The sequence below is a fragment of the Diabrotica undecimpunctata genome, chromosome 8 (genome assembly GCF_040954645.1).
Source record: "Diabrotica undecimpunctata isolate CICGRU chromosome 8, icDiaUnde3, whole genome shotgun sequence".
Taxonomy (NCBI): domain Eukaryota; kingdom Metazoa; phylum Arthropoda; class Insecta; order Coleoptera; family Chrysomelidae; genus Diabrotica; species Diabrotica undecimpunctata.
Genome location: NC_092810.1, coordinates 54,071,448 through 54,090,550, shown reverse-complemented (window position 1 = coordinate 54,090,550; position 19,103 = coordinate 54,071,448). Strand labels below are relative to the sequence as shown.

The window sequence follows — 19,103 nt, the reverse complement described above, 5'->3', positions numbered from 1 at the left end:
GACTGGGAAATAACAAATAGAGCAAAGAAATCAAACAAGTTATATTATGCGTTAGCCCCAATAATGGGAAAAAGAGAACTTGCACGAGAAACAAGAATAAAAATATATAACACAATAGTGATACCGACTGTGCTCTATGCAAGTGAAAACTGGACAATTCTGGAAAAACATAAGAGCAGGATAAACGCAATGGAGATGAGACATCTAAGAAAGATAGTTGGAAAGACAAAATGGGATAGATTAAGCAACGAGACTATTAGGAGAATGGCCAACCAGGAACCGATAATGAACAAAATAGCAAAGAGACAAATGAACTGGTATGGGCATCTGATGAGGATGCAATCCAATAGAATAACAAGAAAAATTTATGAAGCAAAAAACATCGGAAAAAGAAAAAGAGGCAGACCAAGAAAAAAATGGATACAGCAAGTAGTAGAGGCGGGAAAACTTAAACAAAAATCACTCGAGGAATTGAAAATAATGGCAGGAAACAGGAAAGAATGGAAGAGGTGGGTAAATGGAAATTAAAATAGCTAGCCCAAATCCGACACCCTCATTAGGGTAAAAGAAAGGGGAGAAAGAAAGAAAGAAAGAAAGAATGCTATTAAAGCAAGATAAACACATTCCTGGTTGTCCAGGACATTCATTGCAGTAACTTGTTACTTTTGTCACCATATTACTTGCCTGTTTGCTTGAATGTGTTTCTCTTAATTTATGATAGCATCCTTGGCATTGTCTTTTCCTTTTCTTTCCAGGTCCTGACGGTTTAACAAAAGTATGTGGAACTCTTTTGGGAGTAGTGGTGTTTTCGTGTGCAGCTGTAGTAACAAGTAACTCCTGCGCCAATCTTCTTCTAAATTCCATTATAAAAAATGTTGTGGAACAACTAATCTTGTTATAAACAATCCAGGCATTTACAATAGATGTTTCAAGCAAAAATTCAAAGGCTAGTTTACGGTACCATTTTAAACTTTTTCTTAAAACGGAATGATAAGAACTCATCTGATCACTAAAGTCTACTTCTTTTTTTGCTTGGTTGTAATCAATAATTGCCTTTGGTTTCAATACAAACTCACGTTGCCAGTTTCGCTTTCCTGTTGGTTCTAAAGTAGTTGTATGGGTTGGATCAGTGCTTAACATCAGAACTGGCCGTTTGTCCATCCATTTTATAATACGTAAGGAGTTGTTCTGTGTACCCCAAATTCCTCCCTTTTTCATTTTTTTAGGTACCGTTTTGGGAATACCTCTTCTGTTGGACCTCAGGGTTCCACAATAAATTATTTGTTTTTTGAATAATAATTTGGCTAAAGGTAAACTCGAGTAATAATTATCAGCATACAAGTAGCGATAGTAGCCATTTTCGAATTCAACATGTTCAAGAAGATCATACACTATCTGCTCACTCTGAGCAGTATTTGCATTGGGAGTCGTATTTTTACCACGATAAACAATTATGTTGTTAGTATAACCATCCACTGTACTTATAACTTATATAATTTAATTCCATACGGGTGTGTTTAATTTGGCAGATATAGCTTTATTTGCAGTCTTCCTTGATAAGGTACTATACTTTCATCGACTACCAAAATCCGTCCTGGAGTTAATTAATAACTTATAGAGCCGATCATCTTTATTACACTGCTGATTATTACAAAAATGAATGCAACTCATCAGTAAAAGGAACCTGTCTCGCCTCATGGTAGTCGTAATAAACTCATTCCTGAACATAGGATCTTTCGACCAATATAAATTTATTGCGGGGCCATCAACTAATCCTATAACTATACATATTGAAAAAATAACGTTTCAGTTTGGCTAAATCGCAGTCAACCCAGTAACGTATACGTGATTTTGATCGATGTATATTTAACAACATTTCCCGAACAAATCTATTTGTTTCAGTGACAATATTCTGTAAAAGATCATCGGTTACAAATAACTTGTAAGCGTCTATAGGATTTTTTATTTCGTTAACGTTAAAATTTAATATAGGCATATCTTGATATTGATTCAACTCACCAGTTTCATTGTCACTCTCACTTATATCATGCCACTCGTTTTCATCATCATTTTCAGATTCTGACATTTTTTCGTTATCAATTTTTGTCTCATTATCATCGTCGAATAAATCACACTCACTTACATCACTGTACGATTCATCTGAAGAAAGAACATAGTTTTTGTCGATTACAGAATTGTCCGAATCAAAAGGATCGTCCCGTTCATTTTCACTGTCACTATTTGGCAACTCTGCAAGCACATGGTCTCTTAAACCAGTTGGACTTTGGCGCGAATTTACAATACTTGGGTTATCTTCGTCATATTTTTTATTTTCAACTGAAGTACTCGGTTCGTTACACTCTAAAGTTTTTGTTTTATTTGTATCAGCTGTTTGAGCTAAAAACAAAATCTTTTTAACGCAAGACGACATTTTTAGACTAGCAAAACCACGTAAAACACGGACGTAAACACACCTGCTATTGAAATACAGACGATACTAAATGTCGATTGACTGCGCAAGCATGCATATATATAAATATGCACCGGTCCCGCAGGACCGGTCTCGCACCCGAGTAACAAATTGTAATCTCTGTGCGTTACCGGCCCCCAAAGCCCGGTACATTTTTTTCTTTTAGAAATGTTTAGAATCTTAAGACAAGTATAATGCTGTTTTTAGCATTTAAAATAAACGAATATTAACGAAGATATGCCTTTCGCAATTTTTAAAAGTTTGCAGTTTTCACACGCCGTACTTTAATAATAACAAACACCGGTCCCAGAAGACCGGCAACGCAGTCAACCTGTTAAATTACACTCTAAAGAAGTCTTACCTATGGAAATTACCATCAGAATTCCGGGAACTGCGAAAGCCAAAGGAAAACAGCTCTCATTACCGAAGCAATGTACATCATTTCTTAAAATTGGAGTTATAAAAGTTGATATCAAACTTCCAGCATTGATAGAGAAGTAAAATAATGAGAAAAACCTCTCTAAGTCCTTCGCTTGTTGGGGTAGCCGAAATTGGTCTCCTCCAAACGCTGCAACGCATGGCTTAATACCACCGGTGCCTATGGCTATAAGCAATAGGCCCAATATTGAGAAACCCTAAAATTTAATTACATTTTTAAAGTTACAATAAAAAGCATAACGTATTTTTATATATAGCTATGTATATAATATATAAACAGAAATATTCAGATCCTGTCAAACCTGCCGTTCTATGACACGTTATTGTTACACAGAGAGATAATAAGATATATCGTTTCTATGATAAAATAAGTGTCTTTGAGAACTTGGATGTTTCATTTATAATTTTTACTAAAAAAATTATATGAAGGTATAAAAAAGTGTTCCTTTAATACTTTTCGGCAAGTGGTTGGATCGGTTGTTATTCAAACCAACTAGGACATGATGATCTCGCTAAAGAAGCTTGTGTAACAAATCTGAAGGTATTAGATTTCCAGCTCATTTCAGCTTTTGAACTAAGCAAATAACAGTTCAAAACATCTAAGTTTTGTGATGTGTTAATAACTGAGCTATATCTATAGTCTAGTAGTCTAGACCTTAGGAAGTGACACAGTGGACCTGCTTTAGGTGGTCTAACCTATGGCAACGGCTCAGTAATAAAACCTTTACTCCATATGTCATAATCATGTAGCATATAAACATTTAAAAAATGTCTAAGGAACACTTTATTTTTCTCATACATACATCAGTTTTGATTGGATTTTAAAAAGTACATATCGTTATAATGCCTAATTAGTCAGCAATGAACTCATCTTAATTTCAGTGTAACTAAAAACAAAATAGTATATTCTATACATGATCAATGGGAAGATCTAGCGAATGTGCTGTGCATTATTCTACAAAGCCGGACCTGCAGCAGTAGAAAATGGAAGGACAACAGGTTCTAAGATACGATCAATATATTGATATTGATTCAAAGTGCATTCCACAAAAAAGTGAACAGTTCGATGATGGAAAATATTCCAGCCCACATTATAACTTGTAGACCACTATAAATAAGAACGAACAACTTGTACGTTCCTGAGTCTCTCTTATTAACCAGGTCCTCTTCAAACTCTTACTCTTTTTGTAGCAGGATAGGGATAAAACCTAGCTTTATCTGTGAATAACACAGAACTAAATTCTTATAAGCCTCAATCCACGTGTTGTTGTGCCCACCTTAATCTGAGTTTGCGATTTCCATGAGGTAACATGGGAAACCTTAATGGATGTCTGGCGTGTTAACGAATATTTGAATATTTAAACGTTGATGACCTCCATGTCTTTTGGCGACATTATAAAATTGTTCATATCGATGCCACAATTGTAAAAATCACACTCCAAGACACGTCAAAATGACGTCAAATATTAGCTTGTGAAAGACCACTCTCAAACATAGTTACAGCACTTACCATTTGAACATGTGCTAATTACCGATGCTCCATGACTACTGTTGCGTTTATTAATCTCGTTTTATTAAAATTTTCAAGTAAATACAGATCTTTAAAATTTAAAACACTTTTCTTCAAAATATACAGCAATTAATCGTATGAATTTGAGGCGCTGTCACTTTTTTTTTAAATAAAACTGCAATTGACAGCTTAATTTTCATGGCATACCTTGATTTGTAGAGAACAAGTTTTTAAATCTAATGGGATATATATTAACAAAAGGTGTTTAGGTTTTTATTAAAAAAAAGTGAGATATGAGTGGTGTTCATGTATTTTAAATATTACATAAGTTTTTGTGTTCTTTATGAACTTCGCATCTGTGTTTAAATAACATAGATAAGAACAAATTCTAAATGAACTTAAAGAAACTAAGAATATACCAACAAAAGTGATGCAGGAGAAAAATGCAAAAAATGACTGCTTTAAACTGTTTTCAATTCACATATTGCAAAAATTTTATAGCAAATTTTTTATAGAAGTATGAAACATAAATACTTACAACTTTAGGTAATCCTATGGGATCACTAGCTGTTAGTGCAAGTAGAATACTTCCACTAGCATATATCATCGAAACATAAAAGATTGTATTGAATTTTCCTAAAAAACTGTCTGAAATTATGGCACCAATTATTGGGAAAAAATATACACACATGGAGAACGTATGGTAAGTTACTAACGATTGTGATTCGCTAAACAGCAGTATGTTCGTGAGATAAAGGATGAGGATCGCTAGAAAAGAAAAAAATATTATACTTTAATGTAAAATTTTAAACATTTTTAATAATAATGAAATAATTGACAATATTTCAGCTACACTTTTTTTTAATTAAATACACATTTCGCGCAAATCTGTGACAATCAAGTAATGTTCTAGTTAATATTTTTTACTGTGGTCACGAAACATTAAGTCGCTTAATATTTTGAGTAAGATGTTTATTGTTTATTATGAAACTATGTAATTGTTTTTAATTATTGAACGTCAACATTATTAGCCAATTTGCCGCGTTATTATTCCTCATATCAGACCGCAAGTCTAAGTTCTCAAAGGCATTGTAATATGATTTGTGTAGATGGGTAGCTTTCATTCTTATTTTAGCCTCTCTATTTTTTTGATGGACATTACATTCCTGCCATTTGCTATTTGTTTATATTTCGTACAAAGCTTAAGGTTATATCGTTTTCTCCAGATATTGTTTTCATAGGTTGCATCAATATATCTGCATATCGGTTAGCTAGTAGATACTGTTGGACGATCCTACTTTGGGACAGGACTACTCTTCATAACTAAATAATGGATAGCAATTCCGGGCGTCCCTTAGGTTAAAGGGTGCTAAGAATCCTCCGGTTTTCAAATAATGTCATTAAAATGAACCAAAAAAGAGAATTGGTACTTAAAATGCACAGTATGTATCAAGCGACACAAATAATAAAAGGGATAAAACGACTTTAAATACATATCTTAGGCTGCAGAAAACAAGATGGCTAAATTTAGGAGAATGCATCATCCACCTTCCTATATATTTCTCAGGAAACAATACCACTAGAAACAAGGACAGAGTGGCAATAATCCTTAATAAATCAATCAAGCGCGCCGTAAAACGATTCATCGCCATTTCGAGAAAAATCGCGTTAATCAAGATCAAGGCAAAACCATTCGATCTAAATGTCATACAGGCAGTAGCCTGCTCCGAGAGCCAAAAGTAGTGAAACCGATGTAAAAGAATTTAAGAAGAACTTAAAAATACTCTTAAAGAAAGTCAGATTTAAATATTATAGGATTAATATCATATCAATATTGGATAAGAATATATTGAAGAGGTGATGGAAAGTTTTGGACTGGGAGTAAAAAAGAAAAAAGAGAACGATTAATAGAATTTTGTCAGCAAATAAACTATATAATCATGCATATCTGTTTTAAGTTACCTCCCAGACGATTGCTTACTTGTAGTACTTTCACACAGTTCATCATAAAAGAACTGAATATAGAGCTTAATTCACTTAACAATAGGAAAGTCGCAGGAGAGGATAACGTATTCCAGGAGCAAATTAAACCTTTTGGCACTGTGGCAAAAAGCTAGATCTAATGCTTGTTCAATAACTGCCGAACAACATTCCAAATACCAAAACTGTGGAGAAAAGCAAAAGTCATAGGTATACTAAAACCTGGGCAAAACCCAGAAACGCCTAAGAGTTACCGCACTATATCGCTTCTCTGCCACCTATATAAGCTGTATGGCAGACTTATCCTGCACCAAATAAAGAAAGTGGTTGACTTAAAGATCATATTACAGCAAGCTGGTTTTAGACCTGAAGGACCTGCAACCCGTCAAAATAGTGGAATCACTACTGCAAAATAGACGATTCTACATGAGTCTTGAGGAAAAAAAAGTCGGTAGGGAAAACCAATAAACGGCTTGGCTCAAGGTAGCGTACTAGTACCTATACTTTTTAACTTGTACACCAGTTATCAACTAACGCCAACTTTTACTAGAAACTTCTTATAACAAAAGACTTACAGCTCAAGGTTCAAGCTTTGAAGAGATTGAACAAAAATTGGAAGCTGTCCTGAATTTAATGTTTATTTTGAATTATTATTTTAAATTATTTTAAATAAAATTCTCTAAGACTAAATCCAACCAAAACTTAGGTCTGCGATTTTCACTTTCAGTCTTCACTAGCAAAAAGGAAACTTAACATCAACTGGAATAACACCTTGCTAGAGCACACCGAAAAGCCAATATACCTCGAAAATACTCTAGATCGCTTATTAACATACAGGTTCCACTGTGAAAAAACCCGCTAAGTCACTACAAGTAGTGGCTTAGTGGGTCTGTCCTATGCTTTTAATATTATTTTAATTGTGACGTTTATGTATATTTGTTAACATTAGTAATTAACGTCTCCTATTTTCTCCATTAGGTATTTATGTTTTATTCTGAATACTCGGCAAGCTCTTTTGATAAAGTCCATTTTTATAGTATACATTTTTCTTTTGTTTTTAACTGACATTTGCCAACATTCGGATTGTAGATGTTATTATTGGTTCTACTACTGCTCTCTATAGTGATAATTTTGTTCTGTTTTTGTTTTGTTTTTTTGTCATTGCGATGCGGTTTGAGCAAAGAAACAAATTAAGAATTCTTGTGCATTTCCGTTCCTGCTTCTTTAAGCATTTGCAGCATATAATCAATGTCCGCTTTACAGTTGTCCGGCAATACTAACATAATCATTCACAAAAAAATAGAGTTGTCAAGCAGCGATCTTCAATATTTTTTTTCCATTTCTGCACAGTTTCTCCTTTAGCTTGCCAATACCTCTTGCATGTAGATTATGTTCTTTGCGCTTCTTTATATATATTATAAATTGCCCAAACACACTTTATCAAGGTTAGCCTTTGTCAAAATATTAAATAGCTTTATCGAGGCACAGTTCCGTTAGCTTTTTTTAGATCTCTAAATATGAGATTTCTAGATAGATTTCGAGCTTTACGTTTTTCTGTTATCTGTTGAAGAGAAAATATATTATCCATCCACGTTCTTCCTACCCGGAAGCCATTTTGTTACTTTATTTCCTCAAACTCCGATTCAATTCTATTCTTTATCATTATGCTGTACAATCTCCCTATTAAATTGGTGATGCTAGTTCCCACAGATCTTTCTGCCACTTTAATTAGATTATACCAAACTTATTAGCCATTGGGACGCGCTGTGTCAGTGATCACAACTAGTTTTTTGTTTAAAAATAATTCTGGTAGATTATTAAAATATTAGATTGTACTGAAGTTATACATATTTACATTGTAGCCCATTTAAATTAGTTTGTAAATATACTTACTTCGCATGCCATAGTAGCTGAATCGTTCGCAAAATTCGTTGCTGACTATAAAAAATACTGATTTAGGGTAAGGAATTTTCTGCAACAAAAAAAAGAGTTATATTTTTAATTATCCAGTATCTCGTATACGATTTAATTAAATAAAATTACAATATCTTAATATATATGGAAAAAATTGAAGTAAAACGAAATAACGGTTACGTTGTACAATAAATACAAAAAGCAAAAGCCGTTATTAAGATAACTACCCTCATTGAAACTTGAAAATACCTAAAAACCAAAAATTGTCTAATTCGTATATAAAATTTAACTTTTATCCTATTTTTTTTCCGTATCACTAAAATTTACAGTTTTTGATGGAAAACATAAACACTCATACCAAAAAATATGGTCTAAAACTGAACATCAAAAAGACTAAATTCATGATTGTAACAAAGAAGCTATACACCAATGTGAATTTAACCATAAATAATCAGCCAGTTGAAAGAGTTACGTCCTACAAATATTTAGGGGTTTGCTTCACTGATACTAATGACCAGACAAGAGAAATCAAGAGGCGAATAGAGATAGCGAGACAATCGTTTGCCAAAATGAAAAAGTTCCTATACAGCCGGGACATAAATATAAACTTAAGAACGAGAATGTTAAGGTGCTATGTTTTCTCCGTTCTGCTGTACGGCATGGAAGCCTGGACCCTGAAAAAGATAAACATCAAAAACATTGAGGCATTCGAGATGTGGTGTTACAGGAGAATGTGGAAAATACCATGGACAGAAAGAGTAACAAATCAAAATGTTCTGCTGAAGATGGGGAAAGAATGCGAAGTCATAAAAATCATACAAACGAAAAAACTGGAATATCTGGGCCACATAATGAGAGGAGAAAAGTACTCTCTGCTTAGACTCATAACCCAAGTAAAAATCTCGGGAAAGAGAAATGTGGGACATAGGAGGATTTCCTTAAACCCCCTATATACCTAATATCTTGACAATTATTTAAATTATGAATGATATTTCCTGCACATATAAATATTAATGCTTTAAATAAAGCATGAATTAAAAGATGAAAAAAAGCTAACTTATATTCACCCAAAGATAAAATTCTTATTATTAGATAAAAATATTATAGATAATAAAAGATTACTAGATAAAAAGAAAATGTAATAACCGACATCTGCTTTACCAAAAAACAAACTTTAGTTTTAAAGGAGAGTGTACACCCATATTGGTGGACAATAAAAAAACTTTGTCATTTTAGTATGTGTTTGACGATTAGTATCATTTAGCTAAATATTTTTGGTTTATTTAGATATTTATTAATTTATAAATAATATGAAATAGCGAAATTTAAGGGAGTGGTATGGGTGCAGATTAATACAGTTGTTCAGAGCTGCAGCCAACAAAGTGAAGATTGCTGTGATGGTAGCCAACCTCCGATAGGAGACGGTACTGCAAGAAGAAGAAGTCACTAAAAAAATTGGGAGTTTCGAGGTGTCAACCATGGCAACCTATTTTGCAGTTTGAGAGTCTATTTGGTGGACCAAGTGGACGACATGGAGTTAAATCATTAACATCGTTAAAATATTCCAATGAGGATATTTGCTTCAATTAAGTTGAATTAAATAAGGTGTTTAACGCGTTATGACCATTTTTATATAGATACAGCTATGAAATAAACATCCTGTATATGAAGAAGGAATAGATACATATTTATTTATTTTACACAATACAATAAATAATATGTTTTAGTTTTAATTAAGTTTAACAGAAATCATTGACGAATATTCGTATACAGAGTGAACTACAAAAGAAATTTACGAGGTTCTCCTATTTTTTTAAAGTGCACAACCCTAAATTTTATTTTATTAAATTATTTCTCGTATGATACTCTGTAATTTTTATAAAACATTCTCTACCCCTAAATTTATTACTTTCGAAGATATTTTTAGTTTTCTTTATATTCAGGGAATAAGTCTTGTATAACTTTGCATTAGTTTTGGATGAGTATTCAGAAAAACCAAAAATGTACCACCATTTACACGGCCGCCAAAAAAATGTAGGCATCGTTCCAAACAATGCCACCCCAAACATTTCTAGACCATCTAGTTTGACTATATATATATATATATATATATATATATATATATATATATATATATATATATATATATATATATATATATATATATATATATATATATATATATATATATATATATTATAATCTCCTAAAACGATTGTTTTAATTGCTAATACCTTGGCTTCTATGTAATTCATTTTGATCGTTTTTGTTAACTTGGATAGCCTTACTACACCTATCTAGATATTTCCTCGAATCACTCGTGTGGAAGGTAATACGTTCCCTGAATCGTCTTGATGAGTGACCAATGCATTGCAGTATCCCTTGCAAAAATTGTAATCTGCAATACATTGGCCATTCATCAAGTATGGCCAATGTATTACTAAGTAATTAGGTAATAAGGTAAGGGGTCGTATTACCTACCACAAGGGTGATTTGATGAAATATCCAGATAGGTGCAGTTTAGCTATCCACGCTCACCAAAACAATCACATTTTTCATTTGTTTCTGGTATATAAATTCGTCTGATTAAAAATAAAGGTAGTGTCTAATTATAAATAAACACAAAACCAACTGTTATTTCAGTTCTTGTTAACTTCCACTTACAGCATACATTTTAATGCCGCCAATTCAATTCACTGTCAATATTCTTCCACCGAAAAAAAATCTACAAAAAAGTGCATGTAGTATCTAGCCATGAAGCTTAAAATTATTATTAAATTTTGAAGGATTTTTAAGTTGTCCTGTAAAACTGTTTTGTGGTTTAATCACAAACAATTTAAACAATTGTTATACCATTTCACTAATATTACCGTAATTTCAATTTTGTAATAAATATATATATATATATATATATATATATATATATATATATATATATATATATATATATATATATATATATATATATATACAGCCCAAGTGTCTGATGCGGCTGGGATAGACCGAAATGATTCATAACACTTTATTGATACCAATTCGAGCACGGGAAGTTTAACGAATTTGTCCTCCTAGGCCCTATATTTGGCCATTTAATTCAACAAAGCGATAGCGGCTTTTCCTAGAAGATTTAATCTTTTACACATTTCGCATAGCCCAGAGGACAGGAAACGATATTATTATATCGTTTTCGTTCATAGCCGCCAAAGCAGGAGGCGCCTCGGTACGCTAACCACTGCGGTGGTGAAGATTTTGGAGACATTCGTTGTACTTTCCGAGTTTTAATTTGTATCAGTCCAAGTGTCTGATGAGGCTGGGATAGGCCGAAATTATTTATAACACTTTATTGATACCGATTCGAGCACGGGAAGTTTAACGAATTTGTCCTCCTAGGTCATATATTTGACCATTTAATTCAACAAAGCGATAGCAGCTTTTGCTAGAAGATTTTATCTTTTACAGATTTCGCATAGCCCAGGGGACAGGAAACGGTATTATTTTATCGTTTTTGTTCATAGCTGCCAAAGCAGGAGGCGCCTCTATACGCTAACCACTGCGGTGGTGAAGATTTAGGAGACATTCTTTGTACTTTCCGAGTTTGAATTTGTATCAGCCCAAGTGTCTGATGAGCCTGGGATAGGCCGAAATAATTCATAACACTTTATTGACACCGATTCGAGCACGGAAAGTTCAACGGATTTATCCTACTAGGCCATATATTTGGCCATTTAATTCAACAAATCGATAGCAGCTTTTCCTAGAAGATATAATCTTTTACACATTTTGCATAGCCCAGGGGACAGGAAACGATATTATTTTATCGTTTTTGTTCATAGCAGCCAAAGCAGGATGCGCCTCTGTACGCTAACCACTGCGGTAGTGAAGATTTAGGAGACATTCGTTGTACTTTCCGAGTTTGAATGTGTATCAGCCCAAGTGTCTGATGAGGCTGGGATAAGCCGAAATGATTCATAACACTTTACTGATATCGATTCGAGCACGGGAAGTTTAATGAATTTGTCCTCCTAGGCCATATAATTCAACAAAGCGATAGCAGCTTTTGTTAGAAGATTTAATCCTTTACATATATATATATATATATATATATATATATATATATATATATATATATATATATATATATATATATTTTGTTATGATTGTTTATTTTGAGTTCAAACTTAGTTTATTGAGCCAATAAAAAAATTATAACTTATCTGTTATCAAAAGTAAAATAATCCTTATATTACCTGTGTTCGATGGATTCAAAAGATTTTCTAGTTGTCTTTTATCGGGGTAGAGAAGAAAGGATAATAATACAAATATATTATATTACAAAGATTTACGTTTCTTTATTTTATATGAACGAATAAAACAAATATTAAATTCTGTCGTTATCTTATCAATCAGCATACAAGAAAATAAATCAAATTATTATGATAAGAAGATTATAAAGCTACATACATTTATATTACGTAAAAAACCAGTTTTACTTAAAATTTTCTTTACTTAAAAAAAGAAACCACAAAACTTTAAACTTTTGATTAGCCTAACAAAACCTCAATTCTTAAATTTGAATGCTAATGACCATGATGTCGAAACGATCCTTCACAGATATAAAATTCAATTGTACAAACACTTACAGTTTATTTTCTTCTTGAGTTGTATGTTGGAACATACCCAGAAAAGTCCAGTCTCCTCAAAGATGTGATCTCCCTTTTTTGGCACCTCGGCTCCTTCTTTACGTCTCTGCAAACCTCCTGCAGACTACACAAAAAACACCTGATTTACTTCTCCAAACTCCGCTACCTATTTATGACACCAGGACCTCCTTTTGTCAACTTGATGCCGTAAGAATACTTTCACATATACTTTATAAAAATGCCCACGGTAGATACAAGGACCTCTTTTAATCTACTTGTTGTCTCCTTCTTCAAACTATTCACTTCTTTTCGTTACGCCGGTATCCAAAACTCACGAACCACACCCTATCTTGAGACACACGACTGTTTCCTTTCGATGACCAAAATATGACTAACTTCTCCTCCCTCATGATCGACTCACCAAATTCCCATTTTAAAAACGACCGTCCAATCAAAAAGCTTAAATTGTGTTTACTATGATATTGGAAAAGCCTAATTTCGGTTTCAGAGAAAACTAAATAGCTTACTTTAAAATTGGTTTTTTTTAATACATCATTTATACATATTTCAAAAGATTAGAATATGGTCATTTAATACTCGACTCTACAAACAATGAAGAGATTAACCTTCAGGTAAAATGTCTTCGAATTCTAAACAAAGGATTTTTGATAATTTTGTTTGAAACGGAAAAGGTCGTTTGCCAAACAAATTTCTACTCTTATCTACACTAAATCTTATCTTAAATTACTATATACAATTTGTTTATATTGATATCTTGAAATTTTATTTCGATGGATTTTTTTATTTATTTTTCTTTGGTTGGGAAAGAAGAAACATAACAATATATATATATATATATATATATATATATATATATATATATATATATATATATATATATATATATATATATATATATAAACTTTTCCAATTCCTGGGTTTGTCGGTTTATAAATAAAAACACTTAAATATTGCTTAAACGTTTCGGCTATTTGCCATTTTCAATAAGCATTGTATTTTACATTAACATTTTTTATGTTTGCACTATACAAGAGTTCTAGATAGAATGAAAAAGTGGTATCTGACACTAGATACATCTGGCAGGTACTTTAAAATACGAGTGGGTAAGGGTAAACAACTCAATTTATTAAATTGCGATACGTAGTGAAAAGATTTTTGATGTCAGTCTTATTATTGATAGCATTTAGTTCTTTTTTATGTGAATCATATCCAATATGCATATTTTGTTGTAGGTTTATTCTTTTTTAAAAATCTGTATAATTTCAAAATCAAAAATATGACTATTTTCCGGAAAATGCGTGATAACTGTTTGATTTTTTGGTTTATATACTGTGTTTGTGTGCAACAACCTTTCTATGCAGTTATTGGTGTGTTTGCCCAATATATGAGAATCCATTAATGTATGCTAGGGATATATAATGTTTGTTTGATTTAGTGACATTACCCTGTACCAAATGTTTATTTCTTCGTCCATAAAAACTAATATAAGAAAATTAATGAAAGCTTAGTTTTTATACTTATATTATTATACAGGTATTATTACAGTAAACTATTAATACTTTCTTAAAAGCGCATTTTAGAAAGGAAGAAAAACTACTTAAAAGAAATTTGAACATCTTAAAACTAAAAAGAAACATTTTTGAACAGGTACAATCAAGCTTTAAGTTTGTTTTATTTCCATTATGTCAAAGTAAAATATGTATATTTAACTCATCCTAAGTATAAATAATTAAAATATATTTCCATTAAACTTCAAATAAAATATAGTTTATTTATAATAATAATGGCATAATTTAAAAAAACTGCTACTTTACGTCGATTACGGAAAAAAACCAAGCGAAAAACCAAAAAGAATTGCGTAACCAAAGATTTACAATACCAATATTTTCATCTAAATTAAAAATGTACTGCACATTACAATGTAATCATAAAATTGATGTTGCATTTCATAGTTTATACTTGTGGTTATGTAGAGATTTGCCGATGACCTTATAACAAATAATAAACGAACCACATGGATTCTCTTCAATCGCAGATAATTGCAAAAACTCGTTGGGATTATTCTACCGTGGTAGATCAAGCTAGTCAAGGTCGTTTCACTATTTAACTGTTTAAAATTAATTTAACATAATCTTCTTGTGAAACTGTGAAAGTCATATGTTTAGCACCTGACCTGGCATTTTTCTCTCATTTTTAATTTGGTTATTACCTTAATTGTTAGCTACTGATTTGGAGCATTAAGTTAAATGTCGTAATCAAAAAAGTTTGATGAAAGTTTTCTCTCACTCAATCTATTAACTGATATCGGATTTACATTAACAAAAAATAAATAAGCATCTTAAAACTTAATTTAATACACATTTCATTCTTTTTCCATATTTTTATATTTTCATAATTAATACATTTCGTGATTTTCTTTCGGGATTTTTACTTTTATTTAACTATTGTAGTCACATTTTTCACGTTTATCCCGTCTTTCTTACTTTTGGTAAGGACCCTGTTATACAAGCGCTTATGTCGTCAAGGTAGCAGCGCCGCGACAGCGTCATCTCCACCGGACGGATCTAAACATTGTATAATATGTATAATATGTATTTTGCACCTAGGAGTTTTCTATTGGTCTTTTGTGGCATGCGGCCATGTTTCAACCAATAAGCGGCGAGGTGCCAAACACGTATATAGAATGTTACTTTGGTGCGAAATTCATATGCGGAATGTTAAATATTCATAGACCAAAAAGACGACTTTTTATTAAAATTAATTAAAAGGAGACTGATTTTAAAATATTTGTAATGTTTGATTAAAGACAACTAAAGCAATGCAATAGGAAATAAAACAAAATATATTTAAATAAATTATAAAAAATTTAAATGTTTAAAAAGTAATATTTGTGCGTAATTCAATATCCTTCGCCATATTAAGTACCTAATGGAAGGGTACATTACTATTTAAAAAAAATTCAATTGTTTTTCGTTACTCATTTGTTTTTTTGTAATAAAAACAACTGTAAAAATATTTATATAATTTTGTTTTGTATATAGTCGTTATTTATTGAGATATATTTTATACATAATGGGAAATAATCAGATTATATTTATTTAAGGACGGTTTGCCAGGTATTATAAGTATGTATAATTTTCTAGCATAATCATAGTTTGGAAGCAGCTGAAAGCCTTTCATACCTTCGTCCATCCGCTGATACAAAAGAAAAATATTTTTCTTATTTTGATCATATAATTATAAACTATAATTTGAAATTGGCTTTAACAGTAAACTTGTAGAAAATTCAGAAATTAATCCAAAATATCGTTCAGTACAGCATTAACATAATATTATTGTATAGAGAACTAAAAATTTGGGAAATCGCGATGGAACTGGAGTTTTGGAGATAAAGAGAGTCTCGGTAAAGTCTCTAAAATTACTGACCTTTTCGGTTTTTTAGAAAATGAAAGAAAAAATTGAGGTTTATAAAGCAGAAGAGATTTTAGTAAAATATAATGAAAAACCGTTTGCCGTTCTTGTTATAACACCTATTATGCAACGAGCTCACAATCTTCCATTTGCAACAGATGTTGTTGTTTTTACAGATACCACAGCTCCTTGCGATGCATTAAACCATTTGGTTTCGTTTATGTTAACCCCTTGTAGAATAGGAGCAGTGCCTTTGGCAGTTATTTTTACCAAAGGTCAAACAATTGAAGATTATCCTGAAGCATACCAACTGCTCAAAGGGTCGATACCAAATGCCTTCGGTGGAATGGGTTATTCTAAAATATTTATTACAGATAATAATGACTTAAAAAAAACCTTAAAATGTGTTTGACCAGCATCACAATCACTTTTATGCCGTTTTTATATATACCAATCAATTTGATGCTGGCTGGGCGAAAAAGGAATGAAATACCCCAGGACGAACGACAACTTTTATTCAAGACATTTTAAGCTATATTATTGGCATCGATTATAGAGAATGCCACAGAGTCATTTGAGATTATTCTTGAAAACCAACGATTTCCGCAATGGAAGAAATATGTTACTGAATATTAAAAAAGAAAGAAAGATTGGTGCCTCACTTATAGGGACGCATCAACATATGGTCAGCAAACCAACAATTTCAGTAAAATAACAGTACCGTTTTTTTAGACATAGTTCTACAAAGATCCAATGCTTTTAATGCAATAGCTTTAATAAACTTTAGCTGTACTACCTTAGAAGAATATTATAGAAGACGGCTTCTAAGTATAAATGCAGCTCCAAGATTACTCTTTAAAAGGAAATTAGAAAAAATTAAATATTTGCAACAGGAAGACATAATTAAATTATCTAAAAATTTATACAAAGTTCCTAAATATATACAAATAATAGTGTGCTTTACGAAGTCAAAGCACCAAGATGGGGCGCAGCTGCTTTTTGCAAGCATCAAGCTGCCATTCCACGCTTTTTTTATATATATATTTTTTTTGCAACGTTCCAGCTACTAATCATATGGATCGATAAGACGTAGCTTAATTAATCTTTAGCGAAAAAGTTTTACCTTTCTCATTTTATAGTGGGCTTGCAGGATCCAGTAAAAGTATTACAGAACATTATATTAGTAACAGCATTGATAACACTGATGAAAATAATGATAAAAAAATATATTATTATAAACAAAAATGACACAGCTGAGTAACAAGAATTTTCTTTTGCAGATTTTATTAATATGCTACAAGATAAAAATGTTACATTTGGAACTGATTCACCAACGTTAAAATTATTGCACAAAAGATTATCCCATATTAAAAAAACGGCTTGGAAAAGTGTTTTACATGGCAGGAAGATCCTTGGCAAGTCGATTTGGACACAAGGCCAATATAACAGCGCAACCACCTTCATCAGCCGAAGAAAGTTGTGAATTACTAGAGGGTTAAGAAATGTATTTAAATATATTTTGGTTTATTTCCTATTGCATTGTTGTAGTTTTCTTTAACCATACATTATAATTAATATTCTAAAATCAGACCAATAGAAAAGTCCTATATGCTAAATATATATACGGAATGTTTAAATGCCTACCGGATAATGGCACTACCAAAGTGTAAATTTTACAAATAACATTGCCGTCGGCGAGTCCGCGTTATCCCGACGGCAAGAGTTGCTTAGCATTAGCTAGGCGCATAGCACGCTTCAAGTTAGACGTAACGCTGACAAAGTGATCTCTACGCGATGCAACTACAGTCACTTATAACTTAAAAATTATGCGCCCTGTTTTCCGCGTCATCAACGCGACGGCATGAGCGCTCGTATAACAGCTCCCTTAGGGGTCGCATAGTTTCCAAGTTATAAGTGACTGTATTTGCAACGCGTTGATATCACTTTGTCCGCGTTGTCAGCGCTACGTATAACTTGATACGCATTATGTGCATCGCAAGAACTGTGCTAATAACGTGACTTCATGAATTAAATTCAGATCAGGGCAAGGGCAGCATTCATATAATTGGGGCTATTATTATTACGTGACAAATAGTATAAGTAGTAGTGTGCATGCAAATATTTAGGAAGATGGAATATTTTAAAGGTTGGATACAACGCAGAATGCTGAAAATTCCATGCACGATCAGAGTCACCAACGAGGAAGTGCTGAGAATGATCAGTCATGACAAAAAATTGTTAATAACAATAAAAGTAGACAAAACCGCATAACTTGGACACCTACTGCTAATATTAAAAATACAGTATATTACAGGTCATCGCACAGTTTTGAGTAAATGGGAAAAACGGAATAGGTAGAAAGAGAAAGTCAAGTATGCGAAATATTCGGGAGTGGGCAAAAATTGACGTAGAAGAAATATTCCACGCTGCTAAGCATACAAAAACTTTTAGAAATGGGGGTGGGGACGGCATAGAAAGAAAAAGGCTGGATACAATACATAGGCGCTACTTAATTTGGACGGCTTGCTTTTTTGTCTTCGAGTTTGTGTTCGATCTACTTGATAAGTTTCCAGTAGAGCGAAATATGTCACGGCGAAGACACAATTAACTAATTATAAGAAGTTACCACAATGTCTGGGAATAATATTCTTAAAGTCTTACACTAAGAAGTATAATCAAATATTTGCTGTAGACAAATTAACCAATAAAAGTTTTGGGG

The 19,103-nt window shown here is 32.3% G+C and overlaps 1 protein-coding gene across 2 annotated transcripts in view; it reads right to left on the bottom strand.

Moving 5' to 3' along the window:
• Positions 1 to 19,103, bottom strand: part of LOC140447553 (peptide transporter family 1-like) — a 184,308-nt gene that overhangs the window by 30,291 nt on the left and 134,914 nt on the right. For both annotated transcript variants that reach the window (XM_072540266.1, XM_072540267.1), the window contains 3 exons: positions 8,292 to 8,370; positions 4,957 to 5,186; positions 2,832 to 3,105 (listed from right to left, as the gene is read on the bottom strand). In XM_072540266.1, coding sequence (XP_072396367.1) covers positions 2,832 to 3,105; positions 4,957 to 5,186; positions 8,292 to 8,370 — 583 coding nt within the window. The remainder of the gene's footprint in view (positions 1 to 2,831; positions 3,106 to 4,956; positions 5,187 to 8,291; positions 8,371 to 19,103) is intronic.